General features: G+C 45.4%; 1 protein-coding gene across 2 annotated transcripts in view; it reads right to left on the bottom strand.

Moving 5' to 3' along the window:
- The window catches only part of LOC147118771 (uncharacterized), a 119526-nt gene that overhangs the window by 92211 nt on the left and 2572 nt on the right, over positions 1 to 24743 (bottom strand). The window contains exon 2 of one of the 2 annotated variants that reach the window (XM_085984584.1): positions 16573 to 16581. The exons of the other annotated variant lie outside the window; for it this stretch is intronic. Coding sequence (XP_085840710.1) covers positions 16573 to 16581 — 9 coding nt within the window. The remainder of the gene's footprint in view (positions 1 to 16572; positions 16582 to 24743) is intronic. 2 annotated transcript variants of the gene reach the window in all.

Here is a 24743-nt window from a genome sequence, read left to right as displayed (position 1 = left end):
AATGACTACTTTCGGAAAAGGACCTGACGCTAGAACAGGCTTTCAGCGTGGCAGTATCCTACGAAGCAGCAGCACGGGGAGCTGTGGAAATACAACAGAAACAACAAGAATACAGCGCTAATGAAATGGCATATGGAGCAGAAAAGTGCTATCGCTGCGGCAGAACAAACCATGATCAGAAGGACTGCTGGTTTAAGGACAAAGTATGCAGGCAATGTGGGAAAATGGGACACATAGCAAGAGTCTGCAGGTCGGGAAAGAAAACCAACACTAAAAGAACTACTAAGTAAAAGTACAAGAAAGTAAAAAAAATGACAGACAGTAGTTCAGAAGATCAGGAGAGTGATAATGACTCTGGGAGCAGGAGACTAAGTTGTCTAAAGTTGCACAACGTGATCGCAAAGGAGGATCACCGAACCATTTGGGTCACCCTCATGATAGCAGGGTCCCAAGTAAAGATGGAATTGGACACAGGATCAGCCCTAACTCTCATGAATCGACGAGACTATGAGCAGCTATTCTCACACATACCCTTGAAGGACACATCCATTGTATTGAAGACATACACGGGGCAAAAAGTCTATCCCAGAGGAAAAATAAGGGTGCCAGTTAAATACAACGGCAAGGAAACACAGAAACTGTATCTATATATACTACAAGATGGAGGACCACCATTATTGGGACGTGAATGGATCCGAAAAATACAATTGGATTGGCATTCCATTCAGGCGCTAACTGTGACTGACAAAAAGGATGACGACGTCACACCTGGACGACTGTCAAAAATTCTAACTGACGTGAAAGAGCTGTTCCAACAAGGACTTGGGACTCGAAAAGGAGTAACGGCAATGATAAAAATCGAAGATAACGCAAACCCAACATTTTTTAAAGCCAGACCGGTACAGTACGCGATCCGCCCAGCCATTGAAGCAGAGCTGGAGAGTCTGGAGCATTCGGGTGTGCTGTCCAAGGTGGACTGGAGTGAGTGGGCCACACCCATCGTTCCTGTAATGAAGAAATCATTGAGCAGCACGCCTGGGGAGCCGAAGAAGGTTCGCATCTGTGGGGACTTCAAGGTAACTGTGAACACAGTCCTGCACACAGTACAATGTCCACTTCCACGGATAGAAGATATTTTCACCTCACTATCTGGAGGGAAACGCTTTACGAAGATTGATCTGGCCCAAGCGCATCTACAAATGGAGGTGGAAGAAGCATCTAGGAAATACCTCACGATAAACACTCACAAAGGTCTTTACCAGTACAACCGACTGGTATTCGGGGTAGCATCAGCCCCGGCTATTTGGCAGAGGGTGATGGAACAAGTCCTGCAAGGGATCCCGGGGACCCAGTGTTATTTGGATGACATCCTGGTTACGGGCAAAAATGACAGTGAACACCTTGCCAACCTGGAGCAGGTGCTCACTAGATTACAAGAATATGGGTTATGAGCCAACCGCCCCAAATGCGAGTTCTTCAGGAGACAAATCTCGTATTGTGGCCACATGATTGATGAGGAAGGGTTGCATAAGTCCCCAGACAAGATTGAGGCAGTAGTCAAGGCTCCAGCACTGGAAAATGTGTCGCAACTGAGGTCGTTCCTCGGGTTGGTGAACTACTACCATAAGTTCTTGCCGAATTTATCTACAATTCTGCACCCACTGAATGCCCTGCTGCAAACTGGAGTAACATGGAAATGGAGTGATGAGTGTAAGCGTGCCTTTCAGGAATGTAAATGCCTAATCACTTCAAAAGAAGTATTGGCCCACTACAATCCAACACTACCGATTCGGTTGGCATGTGATGCGTCTCCCTACGGCATTGGAGCGGTGCTGTCACACAAATTCCTTGACGGTTCAGAGAGGCCAATAGCCTTTGCATCGCGCTCGTTAACCTCAGCCGAGCGTAACTACGCCCAGATTGACAGGGAGGCCCTCAGCCTGGTGTGGGGGGTGAAGAAGTTCAATCATTATCTGCACGGGCAGAAATTCACCCGACTGACTGATCATCAGCCTCTGGTCTCCATTTTTAACCCAAAGAAGGGCGTTCCGGTGATGACGGCGCAACGGCTGCAAAGATGGTCACTTTTTCTAGGGGCACATCAGTACGATGTAGAGTACAAGGGTATGAAACAGCATGGAAACGCTGATGGGCTGTCACACCTACCGTTGCCTACGGTGGAGGAAGCACCTGCAGTGGACCCTGTTGAGATATTCCATTCAACCATAGTCGAATGTCTACCTGTTACAAACTCAAGTATAGAGAAGGAAACCCGAAATGACCCGACACTCTCTCGGGTCTATGATTTGACGGTGAAGGGATGGCCAGCACATGGCGACTCACTGTTGCCAGCATTCTCGCCAAGGAGAGAACAGCTGTCAGTGTGCTGGGGGACCTTGATGTGTGGATCCCGAGTGGTAATTCCACCCAAGTTGAGAGATAGAGTGCTCAATGAGCTTCATGAGGGTCATCTGGGAGGGGTAAAAATGAAGAGCCTAGCCAGGGCGTTTGTGTGGTGGCCAGGAATCAATGAAGAAATTGAGGATATGAACAAGAGATGCACAGGATGCCAGAAGGTCCAAAACGCTCCACCACAGGCCCCGCTACACCCATGGGAGTGGCCCACATCTCCATGGCAATGGGTACACATTGATTTTGCTGGTCCATTTATGGACTCAATGTTTTTAATCGCCGTGGATGCCCATTCGAAAAGGCCAGAGGTCATCAAAATGTCCTCCACCACCACGGAGAAAACTATTGCAGTCCTACGGACCATCTTCACCTGGAATGGCTTGCCAGAACAGATTTGCTCCGACAATGGACCACAGTTTGTGTCCGAGGATTTCCGGAGGTTTCTGAGGAATAATGGGGTGAAACATTACACATCTGCCCCATATCATCCAGCCACAAATGGATTGGCTGAGAGGTTTGTTCAGACCTTTAAAAAGGCAATAAAGGCGATGTATAACAAATACATACCACTACAACACAAGGTGGATAATTTCTTGTTTGCTTACCGGAATGCGACACATGCAGTCACCAACCAAGCTCCAGCCATAATGTTCTTCAACCGAAGGCTAAGATGTCACCTGGATTTGCTCAAACCAAACATAAGACGAGATGTTGAGGATAAGCAATTCCAGCACATCAATGAGAAACCAACCAGGAGCTTCAAGATAGGGCAACCAGTATCGGCCCGCGACTACCGAACAGAAAAATGGCAGCCAGGAACGATATGCACACAGCAGGGACCACTAATGTACACAGTGGACGTTGGAGAGAGCATCGTGAGATGCCATGCTAACCAGATTCTAGAGTCACAGGAACAAGCAAACCCATACCATGAGCATGTGCACCTGGTAATGAGCCCGAAGTACAGATTGCGTCTACCTCAAAATCAGTGGTATTGGAAGCTGACGAACCAACCAATGACAATGAGCCAGAATCGACTCCGCCGCAAGAACAGGATACTCGAGAAAGGCGCTATCCAGTCAGGATGAGTTCATTGAGTGTATTAGGGATGGGTATCTTGAGCAGTATGTAACTGAACCGACCAGGGGGCAAGCAACCTTAGATCTGGTCCTGTGTAACGAGACAGGATTAATTAAAAATGTCCTAGTAAAGGATGCCCTTGGAATGAGTGACCATAACATGGTTGAATTCCATATTCAATTAGAGGGTGAGAAGGTTGGATCTCAAACAAGCGTGCTAAGCTTGAATAAAGGAGGCTATGAAGGTATGAGAGCAGAATTGAGTAGAGTGGACTGGGAAAATAGGTTAAAGGCTAAGACGATACATGATCAGTGGTGTACATTTAAGGAGTTATTTTGCAACTTCCAAAAAATATATATTCCACCGAGAAGAAAAGGGTGTAAAAGAAAAGACAGCCATCCGTGGCTAAGTAAAGAAATTAAGGATAGTGTTCAACTAAAAACAAGGGCATATAAGGTAGCCAAATCTAGTGGGAGGAGAGAGGATTGGGAAAACTTTAAAAGACAGCAAAAAATAACAAAAAGATTGATTAAGAAAGGGAAGATAGATTGTGAAAGTAAATTAGCAAAAAATATAAAAACAGATAGTAAGAGTTTTTATAGTTATATAAAAAGAAAAAGGGTGGCTAAAGTAAATGTTGGTCCCTTAGGGGATGAGACCGGGAAAAATAATGGTGGGAAATATGGAGATGGCAAAAACACTGAATGAATATTTTGTATCAGTCTTTACAGTAGAGGACACTAAGAATATCCCAACACTGGACAAACAGGGGGCTATAGAGGGGAAGGAGCTAAACACGATCAAAATCACTAAGGAAGTGGTACTTGGTAAAATAATGGGACTCAAGGCGGATAAATCACCTGGACCGGATGGCTTACATCCTAGGGTCTTGAGGGAAGTGGTGGTAGGGATTGTGGATGCATTGGTAATAATTTTCCAAAACTCCCTGGACTCAGCAAAGGTCCCGGCAGACTGGAAAACTGCTGTAACACTCTTATTTAAAAAGGGCAGTAGACAGAAGGCTGGAAACTATAGACCGGTTAGCCTAACATCTGTGAGAGGTAAAATTTTGGAGTCCATTATTAAGGAGACAGTAACAGGACATTTGGATAATCATCATTTAATAAGACAAAGTCAGCATGGTTTTATGAAGGGGAAGTCATGTTTGACAAATTTGCTGGAGTTCTTTGAGGAAGTAACATATAGGGTGGATAAAGGAGAACCAGTGGATGTAGTGTATTTAGACTTCCAAAAGGCATTTGACAAGGTGCCACACAAAAGATTATTGCTTAAGATAAAAAATCACGGGATTGGGGGTAATATTCTGGCATGGATAGATGATTGGCTATCTAACAGAAGGCAGAGAGTTGGGATAAATGGTTCATTCTCAGACAGGCAATCAGTAACTAGTGGTGTTCCGCAGGGGTCAGTGCTGGGTCCCCAACCCTTTAAAATCTATATTAACGATTTGGAGGAGGAGACCGTGTGTAACATATCAAAGTTTGCAGATGATACTAAGATGGGAGGGAAAGTAGTGAGTGAGGCGGACATAAAAAACCTGCAAGGGGACATAGACAGGCTAAGTAAGTGGGCAGAGATTTGGCAGATGGAATGCAATACTGGAAAGTGAGAGGTTATGCACTTTGGCAGGAAAAAACGTAGAGCAAGTTATTATCTTAATGGCAAGAAACTGGAAAGTACTGAAGTACAAAGGGATCTGGGGGTCCTGGTGCACGAAACTCAAAAGGTTAGTATGCAGGTGCAGCAAGTGATTAAGAAGGCCAATGGAATGTTGGCTTTCATTGCTAGGGGGATAGAATATAAAAATAGGGAGGTATTGCTTCAGTTGTACAAGGTATTGGTGAGACCGCACCTGGAATACTGCATACAGTTTGGTGTCCATACTTAAGAAAAGACATACTTGCTCTGGAGTCAGTACAAAGAAGGTTCACTCGGTTAATCCCGGGGATGAGGGATGGACATATGAGGAGAGGTTGAGTAGATTGGGACTCTACTCATTGGAGTTCAGAAGAATGTGAGGCAATCTTATTGAAACATATAAGATTGTGAAGGGGTTGGATCGGGTGGATGCGGGGGGGATGTTCCCGATGATGGGTGAAACTAGAACTAGGGGGCATAGTCTTAGAATAAGGGGCTGCTCTTTCAAAACTGAGATGAGGAGGAACTACTTCACTCAGAGGGTGGTAGGTCCATGGAATATGCTGCCCCAAAAAAGCTGTCGAAGCTACATCATTACATAAATTTAAAACAGAAACAGACAGTTTCCTAGAAGTAAAGGGAATTAAGGGTTACGGGGAGCGGGCAGGAATTTGGACATGAGTCTAGGTTCGGATCGGACATGGCCCTGTGGGTAGCGGAGCGGGCCCAGGGGCCGTGTAGCCTGATCCTGCTCCTATTTCATGTGTCTAATTCTGTTAGATTCAGGAGATGCTTCTGTGATAGTAGATTGGCGGTTAGGATCAGATCAGCCATGATCTTACTGAATGGTGGAGCAGGCTCGAGGGGCCAATTGGCCTACTCCTGCTCCTATTTCTTATGTTCTTATGTTCTTATGTTCTTAAGCCTTCTAAAAGACTGAACTTACAAATGATTATTTCAGTTGATGTATATAGTACAGAGAAAATTGTAATTGTAATTAGTTATTATTTAATTGTTAAATGAATGTTATGTACTGTTTATCTAAAAGGGGAGGAATTGTTGTGTATGTACCTTTAAGAGAGAACTGATTTTATACAGTAGTACCGGCAGTGACCACACCTGTATATAAAGCCATAGCAGGCTTCTGTACTTGCAGTTTAAGCTTACCCTCTGTTCAGTAAATATCTGTTATTATTGTTCTCCTGCAGTCCGTGTATTATTGATACGCGGACACTACAGTCGCTACTTTTAGTGATTTGTGTATCTGGACCCCGAGATCCCTTTGCTCCTCTACCCCATTTAGACTCTTATTTTCCAAGTAGTATGTGGCCTTCTTCTTCTTCCTACCAAAATGCACCATCTATCTTAAAATTCATTTGCTAATTACCCTCCCATTCTGGAAGCTTATTAATGTCTTCTTGCGTTTTTTTAAATATTCGTTCATGGGATGTGGGCTTCGCTGGCAAGGCCGGCATTTATTGCCCATCCCTAGTTGCCCTTGAGAAGGTGGTGGTGAGCCGCCTTCTTGAACTGCTGCAGTCCGTGTGGTGAAGGTACTCCCACAGTGCTGTTAGAGAGGGAGTTTAACCCATGATTTTGTCACAGTCTTCCTCAGTATTAACTCTACCTCCCAATTGGGTGTCATCAACAAATTTTGAAATTGTACTTCCAATTCCCGAGTCCAAATTGTTTATGTAAATGCTGAGTAACAGTGGTCCCAGCACCGATCCCTGTGGAACACCACTTCCCACCTTATGCCCATCTGAGTAGCTACTCCCAACCCCTACTCTGTTTCCTGTTTTGTGACCAGCTTGCTATCCATAAACAGTTTGTAAGATCTAGAAGATGACCAAGGTCAGGCCGTGTGGAGTGAAGGGCCAGGCAGCAGAATGGATGGAAAGTTGGCTACAAAACAGAAATCAGAGGGTTGGAGTTAAGAGAAGTTTGTTGCGATCTTTCCATCCATTCTGCTGCCTGGCCCTTGACTCCACACAGCCTGACCGTGGTTATCTTGTAGACCGTACATACCGCAGACACAGTGCACCAGTGGTGGAGGGGGTGGATATTGAGTCCTGTGGCAGGGGCGCTGATGAAGTGGATTTCTCTGTCCGACAGTTTTGAGGCATCGCTAGTGGCATTATTCACCACTTTCCACATTTAAAAACAACCTTGCTGCCAGTTTATTAAAGCCATTAACAGCCGCTCAGGTGGACACACCAATAAATGAGGCCTTGTTTCCCTCACAATGACAGGCCTGAACCCGAGTTAGAAAACATTTAGTAATTAAACCAGACTGGGCGGGGCCTGAGGTGTGAGTTAATCACAGAAAATTGGTGGCCAGCGTACTTCACACCAGGGCTGAGGACCCGGGGACTCGGGTTTCTGCATCATTTATTGATTAATTTTGTTTATTGCCCAATCTCAATAAGACGGGTGGGTCATCTTGCTGTCCGGCGGAGGCGAGGTTCCCCAGTGGAGAGCTCTCTACGCGGGGGTCCTTCCCTGCACCATTGGGGATCTGGGGTGGAGACTGTTACAAGGAGTTGCCGTGTGCAACAGTTTATAAGCTCCTTTCCAGACTCCAAGGCCAGCTGTGTTTTTTGTGGACTAGAGGAGTCCACGGGCCTGTCGTGTATGTACCTTTAAGGGGAGAACTACTTTTTACAGCTCCTGTATACAGTAAGAACATAAGAAATAGGAGCAGGAGTAGGCCAATCGGCCCCTCGAGCCTGCTCCGCCATTCAATAAGATCATGGCTGATCTGATCCTAACCGCCAATCTACTATCACAGAAGCATCTCCTGAATCTAACAGAATTGGACACACGAAATAGGAGCAGGATCAGGCTACACGGCCCCTGGGCCCGCTCCGCTACCCACAGAGCCATGTCTGATCCAAACCTAGACTCATGTCCAAATTCCTGCCTGCTCCCCGTAACCCGTAATTCCCTTTACTTCTAGGAAACTGTCTATTTCTGTTTTAAATTTATGTAATGATGTAGCTTCTACAGCTTTTTGGGGCAGCATATTCCATGGACCTACCACCCTCTGAGTGAAGTAGTTCCTCCTCATCTCAGTTTTGAAAGAGCAGCCCCTTATTCTAAGACTATGCCCCCTAGTTCTAGTTTCACCCATCATCGGGAACATCCTCCCCGCATCCACCCGATCCAACCCCTTCACAATCTTATATATTTCAATAAGATCGCCTCTCATTCTTCTGAACTCCAATGAGTAGAGTCCCAATCTACTCAACCTCTCCTCATATGTTCATCCCTTCATCCCTGGGATTAACCGAGTGAACCTTCTTTGTACTGACTCGAGAGCAAGTATGTCTTTTCTTAAGTATGGACACCAAAACTGTATGCAGTATTCCAGGTGCGGTCTCACCAATACCTTGTACAACTGAAGCAATACCTCCCTATTTTTATATTCTATCCCCCTAGCAATGAAAGCCAACATTCCATTGGCCTTCTTAATCAATTGCTGCACCTGCATACTAACCTTTTGAGTTTCGTGCAAAAGGACCCCTAGGTCCCTTTGTACTTCAGTACTTTCCAGTTTCTTGCCATTAAGATAATAGCTTGCTCTACGATTTTTTCCTGCCAAAGTGCATAACCTCACACTTTCCGGTTTTGTATTCCATCTGCCAAATCTCTGCCCACTTACTTAGCCTGTCTATGTCCCCTTGCATGTTTTTTATGTCCTCCTCACTCACTACTTTCCCTCCCATCTTAGTGTCATCTGCAAACATTGATATGTTACACTCGGTCCCCTCCTCCAAGTCATTAATATAGATTGTAAAGAGTTGGGGACCCAGCACTGAATCCTGCGGAACACCACTAGTTATTGATTGCCATTCTGAGAATGAACCATTTATCCCAACTCTCTGCCTTCTGCTAGATAGCCAATCCTCTATCCATGCCAGAATATTACCCCCAATCCCGTGATTTTTTATCTTAAGCAATAATCTTTTGTGTGGCACCTTGTCAAATGCCTTTTGGAAGTCTAAATACACTACGTCCACTGGTTCCCCTTTATCTACCCTATATGTTACTTCCTCAAAGAACTCCATCAAATTTGTCAAACATGACTTCCCCTTCATAAAACCATGCTGACTTTGTCCTATTAAATGATGATTATCCAAATGTCCTGTTACTGTCTCCTTAATAATGGACTCCAAAATTTTACCTACCACAGATGTTAGGCTAACCGGTCTATAGTTTCTAGACTTCTGTCTACTGCCCTTTTTAAATAAGGGTGTTACATTAGCAGTTTTCCAGTCTGCCGGGACGTTTGCTGAGTCCAGGGAGTTTTGGAAAATTATTACCAATGCATCCACAATCCCTACCGCCACTTCCCTCAAGACCCTAGGATGTAAGCTATCAGGCCCAGGTGATTTATCCGCCTTGAGTCCTATTATTTTACCGAGTACCACTTCCTTAGTGATTTTGATCGTGTTTAGCTCCTCCCCCCCTATAGCCCCCTGTTTGTCAAGTGTTGGGATATTCTTAGTGTCCTCTACTGTAAAGACTGATACAAAATATTCATTCAGTGTTTTTGCCATCTCCATATTTCCCACCATTAATTTCCCGGTCTGATCCTCTAAGGGACCAACATTTACTTTAGCCACCATTTTTCTTTTTATATAACTATAAAAACTCTTCCTATCTGTGTTTATATTTTTTGCTAATTTACTTTCATAATCTATCTTCCCTTTCTTAATCAATCTTTTTGTTATTTTTTGCTGTCTTTTAAAGTTTTCCCAATCCTCTATCCTCCCACTAGATTTGGCTACCTTATATGCCCTTGTTTTTAGTCGAATACTATCCTTAATTTCTTTACTTAGCCACGTATGGCTGTCTTTTCTTTTACACCATTTTCTTCTCAGTGGAATATATATTTTTTGGAAGTTGTAAAATAACTCCTTAAACGTACACCACTGATCATGTATCGTCTTACCCTTTAATCTATTTTCCCAATCCACTCTACTCAATTCCGCTCTCATACCTTCATAGTCTCCTTTATTCAAGCTTAGCATGCTTGTTTGAGATCCAACCTTCTCACCCTCTAATTGAATATGGAATTCAACCATGTTATGGTCACTCATTCCAAGGGGATCCTTTACTAGGACATTTTTAATTAATCCTGTCTCGTTACACAGGACCAGATCTAAGGTTGCTTCCCCCCTGGTCGGTTCAGTTACATGCTGCTCAAGAAACCCATCCCTAATACACTCAATGAACTCATCCTCAAGGCAGCCCTGCCCAATTTGATTTGTCCAATTAATATGATAGTTAAAATCCCCCATAATTATAGATGTTCCCTTATTACAAGCCTCAACTATTTCCTGATTGATACTCCGTCCAACAGAGTTGCAACTGTTCAGAGGCCTATAGACTACGCCCACTAGTGTTTTTTTCCCCTTATTATTCCTTATCTCCACCCAAACTGTTTCATTATCCTGATCTTTTGACCCAATATCATTTCTCTGTATTACAGTGATTCCTTCCTTTATTAACATAGCCACCCCACCTCCCCTTCCTTCCTGCCTGTCCTTCCTGATCGTTAAATAACCTGGTCTGTTTAATTCCCAGGCATTTTCACCCTGCAGCCATGTTTCTGTAATGGCCACAAGATCATACCCATATGTAGTTAGTTGTGCCATTAACTCATCTATTTTGTTGCGAATGCTACGTGCATTCAGATAGAGAACTTTCAAATATGTTTTGTGATATTTAGTTCCTGCTTTTGCCCTTTTTATTACTTTACCTTTTACTCCATACCTTCTGCCCCTTCCTGACACGCTCTGGTTTTTAATTTCCCCACTGCTACCTAAGTCTATGACCTTCTCTGTTGTCATTTATATTATTTGTTCTCTAGGAACCTCCCCCCCCCCACTAGTTAGTTTAAAGCCCTCTCTACAGCCCTAGTTATATGATCCGCCAGGACTCTAGTCCCAGCACTGGCCAAGTGAAGCCCGTCCCAACGGAACAGCTCCCTCCTGCCCCAGTACTGGTGCCAGTGTCCCAGGAAGCAAAACCCATTTCTCCCACACCAGTCTTTGAGCCACGCATTTAACTCTCTAATTTTATTTGTCCTAACCAAATTCGCTCGTGGCTCAGGTAATAATCCAGAGATTATTACCCTTGAGGTTCTGTTTTTTAATTTGACCCCTAGCTGCTCATACCCCTTCAACAGAACCGGCTTCCTAGTCCTATCTACATCGTTTGTACCAACATGGACCACGACAACTGGATCCACCCCCTCCCACTGCAAATTTCTTTCCAGCCCAGAGAAGATGTCCTTAACCCTGGCACCGGGTAGGCAACACAGCCTTCGGGACTCTCGCTCTTGGCTGCAGAGAACTCTATCTAGCCCCCTAATAATACTATCCCCTACCACTACAACATTTGTATTTACTCCCCCCTCTTGAATGGTACCGGCAGTGACCACACCTGTATATAAACCCTGAGTAGGGATCTGTATGTTAGTTTTAGAGTAACCCTCAACCAGTAAATACCTGTTGAATTGTTCCTGCAGTCTCGTGTCTAGTTATTGAAGGACACACTGCATCAAAAATACACGGATCTAACAGTGGTGACGAGGCAGATTCGAACCTACCTGCAACTCTGCATTACCTCCCAGGGATTCGCTCCTGGAGAACAGTGGAAGAAAGTTGAGGCCAGAAGCACGGGTGTCGACCACGAGCAACCGCCTAGTCATCCAGCAGAGATTGAGCATCGCAGGGGAGGCTGTTGAGAGCTGGGCTTGGTTCTCCAGTCACGGTGGTCCAGTGAAACGGGCTGGCAACAGGTACGGTGCAGGCCCTTCCCAGGCAGCAGCGGCTAGAGCCGATCGACGGCACAGAAAAGGCCGAGCAGCATCGACGGGTGAAAAGAGAGGGTAGAGCGCACAGGGCGCAGCCGGTGTTCAGGCCCAAGCGGCATCAACGGGAGGAGAGAGAGGGTAGAGCACACAGGGCGCAGCCAGTGTTCAGGACCGAATGGCGTCGATGGGAGAAGAGAGAGGGTAGAGCGCACAGGGCGCAGCCAGTGCTCAGGACCGAATGGCGTCGATGGGAGAAGAGAGAGAGGAGCAAAATAAAACGCGCAGAGCGCAGCCGGTGTTCAAGGGACGAGCAGCGACAGCGGGGAAGAAAGGGAAACGCACAGAGTGCAGTCGGTGTTCAAGGGCCGAGCAGCCGCAGCGGAGAAGAAGGGAGAGGGCGGGAAAACGCCATTTTGAGCAGCAGCGGAGAAGAAGGGAGAGCGCAGGAAAACGCCATTTTGAGCAGCAGCGGAGAAGAAGGGAGAGCGCGGGAAAACGCCATTTTGAGCCGCAGCGGAGAAGAAGGGAGAGCGCGGGAAAATGCCATTTTGAGCCGCAGCGGAGAAGAAGGGAAGCGCGGGAATACGCCATTTTGAGCCAGTCTAACCACACCCAGGGATGCCGAAAAGTGGCAGTATCACAGCGTTCGACAATGAAGTCGAAGAGTGGACGACATATGTCGAACGCATAGAAGTGTACTGCAAGGCGAATGAACTGCCAGATGAGAGGAAACATAGAAACATAGAAGATAGAAGCAGGAGTAGGCCATTCGGCCCCTCGAGCCTGCTCCGCCATTCAATGAGATCATGGCTGATCATCCAATTCAGTACCCTGTCCCTGCCTTTTCCCCATATCCCTTGATCCCTTTAGCCTCAAGAAATATATCCAACTCTTTCTTGAATATATTTAATGAACTGGCTTCCACCGCCCTCTGTGGCAGAGAATTCCACAGGTTCACCACTCTCTGGGTGAAGAAATTCCTCCTCATTTCAGTCCTAAATGGCTTACCCCTTATCCTTAGACTGTGACCCCTGGTTCTGGACTCCCCAGCCATCAGAAACATCCTTCCTGCATCTAGTCTGTCCAGGCCTGACAGAATTTTATAGGTTTCGATGAGATCCCCTCTCAATCTTCTAAACTCCAGTGAGTATAAGCCCAATCGACACAATCTCTCCTCATACGTCATTCCTGCCATCCCTGCCTGGTGAATCTTTGCTGCACTCCCTCCATGGCAAGAACGTCCTTCCTCAGGTAAGGTGACCAAAACTGCACACAATACTCAAGGTGCGGTCTCATCAAGGCTCTGTACAACTGTAGCAAGACATCCTTGTTCCTGTACTCGAACCCTCTTGCTACGAAGGCCAACATACCATTTGCATTCTTAACCGCCTGCTGCACCTGCATGCTTACCTTCAGCGACTGGTGCACAAGGACCCCCAGGTCTCTTTGCACTTCCCCTTCTCCCAATCTATTGCCATTCAAATAATAATCTGCCTTCCTGTTTTTGCCACCACAGTGGCTAACCTCACATTTATCCACATTATAGTGCATTTGCCATGTTTCTGCCCAATCACCCAACCTGTCCAAATCGTACTGGTGTTTCCCGACATCCTCCTCGCAGCTTACCCTCCCACCCAGCTTTGTGTCGTCTGCAAATTTGGAGATATTACATCCAATTCCCTTGTCCAGATCATTAATATATATTGTGAACAGCTGGGGTCCAAGGACCGATCCTTGCGGTACCCCACTAGTCACTGCCTGCCACTCGGAAAACGACCCGTTTATTCCAACTCTTTGCTTTCTGTCCGCCAACCAGTTCTCTATCCAAGTCAATACCTTGCCCCCAATCCCATGTGTCTTAATTTTGCACGCTAATCTCTTGTGTGGGACCTTATCGAAAGCCTTCTGAAAGTCCAAATACACCACATCCACTGGTTCTCCCTTATCTATTATACCAGTTACATCCTCAAAAAATTCCAGTAGATTAGTCAAGCATGATTTACCTTTTGTAAATCCATGTTGACTTTGTCCGATCCTGTCACTGCTTTCCAAGTGCTCTGCTATTACATCTTTTGTAATAGACTCTAGCATTTTCCCCACTACCGATGTCAGGCTTACCGGTCTATAATTCCCTGCTTTTCTCTACCACCTTTTTTGAATAGTGGGGTAACATTAGCTACCCTCCAATCCATGGGTACCGTTCCAGAGTCTATCGAGTTCTGGAAGATGATCAGTAATGCATCTACTATCTCTAGGGCCACTTCCTTAAGTACCCTGGGATGTAGACCATCAGGCCCTGGGGATTTATCGGCCTTCAGTCACATCAATTTTCCTAACACCATTTTCCTACAAATACTGATTTCTTTCAGTTCCTCGCTTTCATCCGACCCTATGTTCCCCGGCATCTCGGGGAGGTTATTTGTGTCCTCCTTTGTGAAGACAGAACCAAAGTATGCATTTAGTTGGTCTGCCATTTCCTTGTTTCCCATTATAAATTCACCTGATTTTGACTGTAAGGGACCTACGCTTGACTTCACTAATCTTTTTCTCTTCACATATCTATAAAAGCTTTTACAGTCAGTTTTTATGTTCCCTGCAAGCTTACTCTAATATTCTATTTTCCCTTTCTTAATTAATCCCTTTGTCCTCCTTTGTTGACTCCTAAACTGCTCCCAATCCTCAGGATTATTGCTTTTTCTAGCCAATTTATATGTCCTCTCCTTGGATCTTATGCTATCCCTAATTTCCCTTGTTAGCCACGGTTGAGTCACCTTTTTTGTTTTATTTTTACGCCAAACTGGGATGAACAAATTCTGTAGCTCATCCATTTGGTCTTTGAATGTTTGCCATTGCCTATCCACCGTCAACCCTTTGAGCGCCATTCCCCACTCAATCCTACCCAACTTGCTCCTCTGACCATCGTAGTTTCCTTTATTTAAATTGAGGACCCTTGTCTCTGAGTCAACTACTTCATTCTCCATCTTAATGAAGAATTCGATCATATTATGATCGCTCTGACCCAAGGGGCCTCGTACAACAAGATTGCTAATTAATCCTTTCTCGTTGCATAATACCCAGTCTAAGATGGCCTGATCTCTGGTTGGTTCCTCGACATATTGGTCCAGGAAACCATCCCGTAAACACTCCAGGAATTCCTCCTCCACAGTATTGTTACTAATTTGGTTGGCCCAATCTATATGTAGATTAAAGTCACCCAGGATGACTGCTGTGCCCTTATTGCACGCTTCTTTAATTTCCCTTTTAATGCCATCCCCAACCTCCACCTTACTGCGCTGGTATTGTTGAATTCCATGGGTGCAAAAACGTATGGCTTACTGCGAAACCTAGTAACCCCAGAGTAGCCAGTGGACAAGGATTTTGGAAACATAGTGTCAACCCTACAGAACCACTTAAACCCCACACCGCTGCTGATAGCAGAAAGATTTATGTTTCACAAAAGGAACCAGCATAAAGATGAAAGTAATGCTGAGTATTTAACAGAACTGCGTAAGCTATCGAAACACTGCCAGTTTGGAGCGGGACTGGCAGATACCTTCAGGGACAAGTTTGTGTGTGGGCTTCAAAGTGAAGGAACCCAGAAACGGCTTTTATCTGAAAAGGACCTTACGCTGGAAAAGGCTTTCAGCATGGCAGTATCACATGAAGCAGCCGCACGGGGCGTTGCAGAGATACAACGGAGACCGCAAGAATATGGCACAAATGAAATGTCATACAGAACAGTGAAGTGTTATCGCTGCGGCAGAACAACACATGACCATAATGATTGCTGGTTTGAGGACAAAGTGTGCAGACAGTGTGGAAAAGTAGGACACATAGCAAGAGTCTGCAGGTCGGGAAAGAAAACCAGCAGCAAGAAATCTCCACAGGAGAAGTACAAGAAGGTACATAAGGTGACGGATAGTAGTTCAGACGAACAGAAGAGTGATACAGACTCCGGAAGCAAGGAGCTGGGTTGTCTGAAACTACATAAGGTGATCCAAACGGAGGATCATCAAACTATCTGGGTCATGCTCAAGATAGCTGGAGTCCAATGAAAATGGAATTGGACACAGGATCAGCCCTAACAGTCATAAACCGAAGGGACTACAAGTGGCTATTCTCACATATACCCTTGAGGGATACAGAGATTGTCTTGAAGACGTACACGGAGCAAAAAGTCAACCCCAAAGGAAAAATAAGGGTGAACGTTGTATATAACGGTAAGAAAACACCAAAAATGGACCTATATGTATTGCCAGATGGAGGACCACCACTACTAGGACGTGAATGGATCCGGAAGATACAGCTAGATTGGCATTCCATACAAGCACTGACTGTAGATGCCAAAAAGGATGATGACGTTAAACCTGGACGACTGCCAAAAATGCTAAGTGACGCACAAGAAGTGTTCCAGGAGGGACTCGGAACACTAAAAGGAATAACAGCGACGATCAAAATAGAGGAAAATGCAAGCCCAAAGTTTTTTAAGGCCAGACCGGTGCTTTATGCGATCCGCCCAGCCATCGAAGTAGAGCTGGAAGGTTTGGAATGTTCAGGAGTACTGTCCAAAGTGGACTGGAGCGAGTGGGCTACACCCATCGTTCCTGTAATGAAGAGGTCATTGAGTAATACGCCTGGGGAACCAAAGAAGGTTCGCATCTGTGGGGACTTTAAGGTGACAGTGAACCCAGTCCATCACACGGTACAATATAAGAACATAAGAACATAAGAAATAGGAGCAGGAGTAGGCCAATCGGCCCCTCAAGCCTGCTCCGCCATTTAATAAGATCATGGCTGATCTGATCCTAACCGCCAATCTACTATCACAGAACCATCTCCTGAATCTAACAGAATTAGACACACGAAATAGGAGCAGAATAAGGCTCCACGGCCCCTGGGCCCGCTCCGCTACCCACAGGGCCATGTCCGATCCGAACCTAGACTCATGTCCAAAATCCTGCCCGCTCCCTGTAACCCTTAATTCCCTTTACTTCTTGGAAACTGTCTATTTCTGTTATAAATTTATGTAATGATGTAGCTTCTACAGCTTTTTGGGGCAGCATATTCTATGGACCTACCACCCTCTGAGTGAAGTAGTTCCTCCTCATCTCAGTTTTGAAAGAGCAGTCCCTTATTCTAAGACTATGCTCCCTAGTTCTAGTTTCACCCATCATCGGGAACATCCTCCCCGCATCCACCCGATCCAACCCCTTCACAATCTTATATATTTCAATAAGATCGCCTCTCATTCTTCTGAACTCCAATGAGTAGAGTCCCAATCTACTCAACCTCTCCTCATATGTCCATCCCCTCATCCCTGGGATTAACCGAGTGAACCTTCTTTGTACTGACTCCAGAGCAAGTATGTCTTTTCTTAAGTATGGACACCAAAACTGTATGCAGTATTCCAGGTGCGGTCTCACCAATACCTTGTACAACTGAAGCAATACCTCCCTAGTTTTATATTCTATCCCCTTAGCAATGAAAGCCAACATTCCATTGGCCTTCTTAATCATTTGCTGCACCTGCATACTAACCTTTTGAGTCTCGTGCAAAAGGACCCCGAGATCCCTTTGTACTTCAGTACTTTCCAGTTTCTTGCCATTAAGATAATAGCTTGCTCTACGAATTTTCCTGCCAAAGTGCATAACCTCACACTTTCCAGTATTGTATTCCATCTGCCAAATCTCTGCCCACTTACTTAGCCCGTCTATGTCCCCTTGCAGGTTTTTTATGTCCTCCTCACTCACTGCATTCCCTCCCATCTTAGTACCATCTGCAAACTTTGATATGTTACACTCGGTCCCCTCCTCCAAATCGTTAATATAGATTGTAAACAGTCGGGGACCCAGCACCGACCCCTGTGGAACACCACTAGTTATTGATTGCCATTCTGAGAATGAACCATTTTATCCCAACTCTCTGCCTTCTGTTAGATAGCCAATCCTCTATCCACGCCAGAATATTACCCCCAATCCCGTGATTTTTTATCTTAAGCAATAATCTTTTGTGTGGCACCTTGTCAAATGCCTTTTGGAAGTCTAAATACACTACGTGCATTGGTTCACCTTTATCCACCCTGTATGTTACTTCCTCAAAGAACTCCAGCAAATTTGTCAAACATGACTTCCCCTTCATAAAACCATGCTGATTTTGTCCTATTAAATGATAATTATCCAAATGTCCTGTTACTGTCTCCTTAATAATGGACTCCAAAATTTTACCTACCACAGATGTTAGGCTAACCGGTCTATAGTTTCGAGCCTTCTGTCTACTACCCTTTTTAAATAAGGGTGTTACATTAGCAGTTTTCCAGTCTGCCGGGACCTTTGCTGAGTCCAGGGAGTTTTGGAAAATTATTACCAATGCATCCACAATCCCTACCGCCACTTCCCTCAAGACCCTAGGATGTAAGCTATCAGGTTCAGGTGATTTATTCGCCTTGAGTCCCATTATTTTACCGAGTACCACTTCCTTAGTGATTTTGATTGTGTTTAGCTCCTCCCCCCCCCCCATAGCCCCCTGTTTGTCTAGTGTTGCGATATTCTTAGTGTCCTCTACTGTAAAGACTGATACAAAATATTCATTCAGTGTTTTTGCCATCTCCATATTTCCCACCATTAACTAAGGGACCAACATTTACTTTAGCCACCCTTTTTCTTTTTATATAACTATAAAAACTCTTACTATCTGTTTTTATATTTTTTGCTAATTTACTTTCATAATCTATATTCCCTTTCTTAATCAATCTTTTTGTTATTTTTTGCTGTCTTTTAAAGTGTTCCCAATCCTCTATCCTCCCACTAGATTTGGCTACCTTTTCTGCCCTTGTTTTTAGTTGAATACTATCCTTAATTTCTTTACTTAGCCACGGATGGCTGTATTTTCTTTTACACCCTTTTCTTCTCAGTGGAATACATTTTTTTTGGAAGTTGTAAAATAACTCCTTAAACGTACACCACTGATCATGTATCGTCTTACCCTTTAATCTATTTTCCCAATCCACTCTACTCAATTCCGCTCTCATACCTTCATAGTCTCCTTTATTCAAGCTTAGCACGCTTGTTTGAGATCCAACCTTCTCACCCTCTAATTGAATATGGAATTCAACCATGTTATGGTCACTCATTCCAAGGGGATCCTTTACTAGGACATTTTTAATTAATCCTGTCTCATTACAGAGGACCAGATCAAAGGTTGCTTGCCCCCTGGTCGGTTCAGTTACCTACTGCTCAAGAAACTCATCCCTAATACACTCAATGAACTCATCCTCAAGGCAGCCCTGCCCAATTTGATTTGTCCAATTAATATGATAGTTAAAATCCCCCATAATTATAGATGTTCCCTTATTACAAGCCTCAACTATTTCCTGATTGATACTCCGTCCAACATAGTTGCAACTGTTCAGAGGCCCATAGACTACGCCCACTAGTGTTTTTTTCCCCTTATTATTCCAGACCTCCACCCAAACTGTTTCATTATCCTGATCTTTTGACCCAATATCATTTCTCTGTATTACAGTGATTCCTTCCTTTATTAACATAGCCACCCCGCCTCCCCTTCCTTCCTGCCTGTCCTTCCTGATCGTTAAATAACCTGGTCTGTTTAATTCCCAGGCATTGTCACCCTGCAGCCATGTTTCTGTAATGGCCACAAGATCATACCCATATGTAGTTATTTGTGCCATTAACTCGTCTATTTTGTTACGAATGCTACGTGCATTCAGATAGAGAACTTTCAAATATGTTTTGTGACACTTAGTTCCTGGTTTTGCCCTTTTTATTACTTTACCTTTTACTCCATACCTTCTGCCCCTTCCTGACACACTCTGGTTTTTAATTTCCCCACTGCTACCTAAGTCTATGACCTTCTCTGTTGTCATTTTTATTATTTGCTCTCTGGGACCCTCCCCCCCACTAGTTAGTTTAAAGCCCTCTCTACAGCCCTAGTTATATGATCCGCCAGGACTCTAGTCCCAGCACTGGCCAAGTGAAGCCCGTCCCAACGGAACAGCTCCCTCCTGCCCCAGTACTGGTGCCAGTGTCCCAGGAAGCAAAACCCATTTCTCCCACACCAGTCTTTGAGCCACGCATTTAACTCTCTAATTTTATTTGTCCTAGCCAAATTCGCTCGTGGCTCAGGTAATAATCCAGAGATTATTACCCTTGAGGTTCTGTTTTTTAATTTGACCCCTAGCTGCTCATACTCCTTTAACAGAACTGGCTTCCTAGTCCTATCTACGTCATTTGTACCAACATGGAGCACGACAACTGGATCCACCCCCTCCCACTGCAAGTTTCTTTCCAGCCCAGAGGAGATGTCCTTAACCCTGGCACCAGGTAGGCAACACAGCCTTCGGGACTCTCGCTCTCGGCTGCAGAGAACTCTATCTATCCCCCTCGTAATACTATCCCCTACCACTACAACATTTCTAGTTACTGCCCCCTCTTGAATGGCCCCCCGTTTCACGGTGCTGTGGCCAGGTTGCTCATCCTCCCTGCAGTCCCTGCTCCCGTCCCCACAGGGAGTAAGAACCTCGAACCTGCTGGACAATAGCAAGGGCTGCGGCTCCTCCAGCTCTACCTCGTGGATCCCCGTACCTGCCTCACTCGTAGTCACACCGTCCTGTCCCTGACCATGGGCTACATCTGAATTAATTAACATCATAGGTGTGACCACCTCCTGATACACAGAGTCCAGGTACTTCTCCCCCTCCCTGATGTGTCGCAGTGTCTGAAGCTCAGACTCCAGCTCATCAACACGGAGCTGGAGTTCCTGTAGCAGCAGACACTTGTCACAGACGTAATCACCGTGAGCCTCAATGGGGTTCACCGGCTCCCACATCTCGCAACAGTAACACATCACCTGCTCCATTCTATGTAATTAATTAAATTTTTTATTGTTAGTTATGGACACCCTCTGCCCGATTATAGATGCTAGTATCCCCTTTAATTAATTGGATTTAATTTATATCAATCCCTCTAATTACACCAGTTAAATGGTTTACCAACAGTCACTCTGCACCAGAAAGGCCTTAACTACAACCCACAGAGTTAAAGTTTGAAAAGAGCACCTAACACCCCACTTACCCTAACTCACACACTTACCCAAACTCACAGCACTCTCTGCTGACTCGCACTCAGTGCTTGCTCGCACTAGCCTGGTCTTTTTATACTGTTTGTTTGTTTACAGCCAAATGAGTCACCCCTGCTGATTGGTTAGAAAACTGGTTTCCACTCCCTGCTGTGCCAATTTACTCCTACTGCAGTCTAACCTTGTTTTACTCTTCTTAAACCAACAGAATCCCAAATATTTAACTTTAACTTTTCCCCTTTACTTAAACTGTTTAAGTAATCTTATCAAGAATGATTTAAAGAGAAGTAACAATTAAAGAACTCTCACACTTACACAAACTCAGAGCACTCTTTGATGACTCGCACTCAGTGCTTGCTCACACTAGGACTGTTCTTTTTATACTGTTTGTTTGTTTACAGCCAAATGAGTCGCCCCTGCTGATTGGTTAGAAAACTGGTTTCCACTGCCTGCTGTGCCAATTTACTCCTACTGCAGTGTAACCTTGTTTTACTCTTCTTAAACCAACAGAATCCCAAATATTTAACTTTAACTTTTCCCCTTTACTTAAACTGATTAAGTAATCTTATCAAGAATGATTTAAAGAGAAATAACAATTAAAGAACTCATACACTTACCCAAACTCACAGCACTCTCTGCTTCCACGGATTGAAGATATTTTCGCCTCGCTATCTGGAGGGAAACGCTTCACTAAGATTGATCTGGCCCAGGCGTACCTGCAAATGGAGGGAGAAGAAGCCTCGAAACAGTACCTCATGATCAACACTCATAAAGGTCTCTACCAATACAACCAGCTGGTGTTCGGGGTAGCATCAGCTCTGGCTATTTGGCAAAGGGCAATGGATCAAGTCCTGCAAGGGACTCCAGGGACCCAGTGTTATTTGGATGACATCCTGGTCATGGGCGAAAATGACAGTGCTCACCTTGCCAACCTGGAGCAGGTGCTCACTAGATTGAAGGAATATGGGCTCCGAGCAAATCGCCACAAATGCGAGTTTTTCCAGAAGCAGATCTCGTATTGTGGCCACGTTATTGATGAAGAGGGGTTACATAAGTCCCCTGAAAAGATTGAGGTAGTAGCCAAGGCTCCAGCACCGGAAAATGTGTCACAACTGAGGTCGTTCCTCGGGCTGGTGAACTACTACCATAAGTTCTTGCCGAAATTGTCTACCGTACTACACCCACTGAACACCCTACTGCAAACGGGGGTACCATGGATGTGGAATGACGAATGTAAACGAGCTTTCCAGAAGTGCAAAACATTGATCACATCAAAAGAGGTGTTGGCTCATTTGAACGCAGCACTACCAATTCGGTTGGCGTGTGATGCATCACCCTATGGCATTGGAGCGGTGCTGTCGCATAAGTTCCCGGACGGCTCGGAGAGGCCGGTAGCCTTTGCGTCTCGGTCAGTAACCTCAGCCGAGCGTAACTATGCCCAGATTGACAGGGAGGCCCTCAGCCTAGTGTGGGGAGTGAAAAAGTTCAACCACTATGTGCACGGGCAGAAGTTCACCTTGCTGACGGACCACCAACCACTTGTCTCCATCTTTAATCCAAAGAAGGGCGTGCCGGTGATGACTGCGCAATGGCTACAAAGCTGGTCGCTTTTTCTAGGGGTGAACCAATATGAAATCGAGTATAAGGGCATGAAACAGCATGGAAACGCTGATGGGCTATCACACCTGCCACTGCCTACTGCGGAGGAAGCACCAGCAGTGGACCCTGTTGAAATATTTCATTCGAAAATAATTGAACGCTTGCCAGTAACGAACGCTGATATAGAGGAGACCCGAAATGACCCGACACTGTCTCGGGTATATGGCTTGACAGTGAAGGGATGGCCAACACATGGCGACTCACTGTTGCCAGCATTCTCATCCAGAAGAGAACAGCTGTCAGTATGCCAGGGGACCTTGATGTGTGGATCCCGGGTGGTAATTCCACCCAAGTTAAGGGAGAGAGGGCTCAATGAGCTTCATGAAGGCCATCTGGGAGGGGTAAAAATGAAAAGCCTTGCTCGGGCTTGTGTGGTGGCCGGGGATCGATCAGCAAATCGAGGACCTGACAAAGTGCTGCTCAGGATGCCAGAAGGTCCAAAATGCACCACCACATGCCCCTCTACACCCATGGGAGGGGCCCTCATCTCCATGGCAATGGGTGCATATTGATTTTGCTGGTCCATTCATGGACTCAATGTTTCTAATAGCCGTGGATGCACACTCGAAATGGCCTGAGGTGATCAAAATGTCCTCCACCACCACGGAGAAAACTATTGCAGTCCTACGGACCATATTTGCTCGGAACAGCTTGCCAGAGCAGATTTGCTCTGATAACAGACCACAGTCTGTGTTCGAAGAGTTTCGAAGATTCATGAAAAGGAATGGGGTAAGGCATTACACATCCGCCCCGTATCATCCAGCCACAAATGGATTGGCTGAGAGGTTCGTACAAACCTTTAAGAAAGCAGTAAGGGCCATGTGCGATGACGACATTCCACTGCAGCATAAGGTGGACAATTTCCTGTTAGCCTACAGAAATGCGACACATGCAGTCACCAACCAGACCCCGGCCATGATGTTCTTTAACCGAAGGTTGAGATCTTGTCTGGATTTGCTCAGACCAAATGTACGAAGAGATGTTGAGAATAAGCAATTCCAGCACATCAATGAGAAGCCGACAAGGAGCTTCAATGTAGGGCAACCAGACTTGGCCCGCGACTACCGAACAGAGAAATGGCAACCAGGAACGATATGCACACGGCAGGGGCCACTAATGTACACAGTGGATGTTGGGGAGAACATTGTGAGATGCCATGTCGACCAGATCCTAGTCACAGGAAAGAGTCGACCCCATGTCTCGCGCACCTGGTGATGAACCCGCCATACAGGTAGCATCTACCCCAGAAACAGTAGCATCGGAAGCTGATAAACCAACTGACGACAGGGGGCCTCAGCACCAAGAACAAGACACTCAGGAAAGGCGCTATCCAGAAAGGATCAGGAAGCCGCCCCAAAGACTGAATTTATAAATGGACTATTTTCAGTTAATGTGCATGTTAAAAGTGTTAATTGTTAAATGAATGTTATGGTACTGTCAATCTAAAAGGGGAGGAATTGTAGTGTATGTACCTTTAAGGGGCGAACTACTTTTTACAGCTCCTGTATACTGTAATACCGGCAGTGACCACACCTGTATATAAACCCTGAGTAGGGATCTGTACGTTAGTTTTAGAGTAACCCTCATCCAGTAAATACCTGTTGAATTGTTCCTGCAGTCTCGTGTCTAGTTATTGAAGGACACACTACATCAAAAATACACGGATCTAACAGTGCCGTGTATATATTCAGTGTGAAAGGTTGCAGCCCTTGTGTAGTTACCTGAAGGGGCTGCTCCTCAACTCTTGGTTACACTTTAGCCCCACGCTCCTAATCTTTGGCCGCTCGGTGCGGAGCGGGGGGTGGGTAAGTCGGAGGATCTTCTCCTGGACCTGCTCTTGGGCCTGGTGAAAACAGCAATTTGTAGGTTCAGGATGGGCGGGGCCCATGGTGGGGTCACTCTGACTGCCTGCCTCTCTCCCGCGGTCTTGTCCCTGCCTGGGTGGCCCTGGAGAGGGAGCAGGCGGTGTCCACCGGTTCACTTGATACCTTCCTCGACTGGTGGACACGGAAGG

This window comes from Somniosus microcephalus, chromosome 4 (assembly GCF_052327205.1).
Source record: "Somniosus microcephalus isolate GS21.2 chromosome 4, FLI_Smic_1.0, whole genome shotgun sequence".
NCBI lineage: Eukaryota > Metazoa > Chordata > Chondrichthyes > Squaliformes > Somniosidae > Somniosus > Somniosus microcephalus.
Note: the sequence above shows the minus strand (reverse complement) of the source record. Positions and strands in the feature narration are given on the sequence as shown.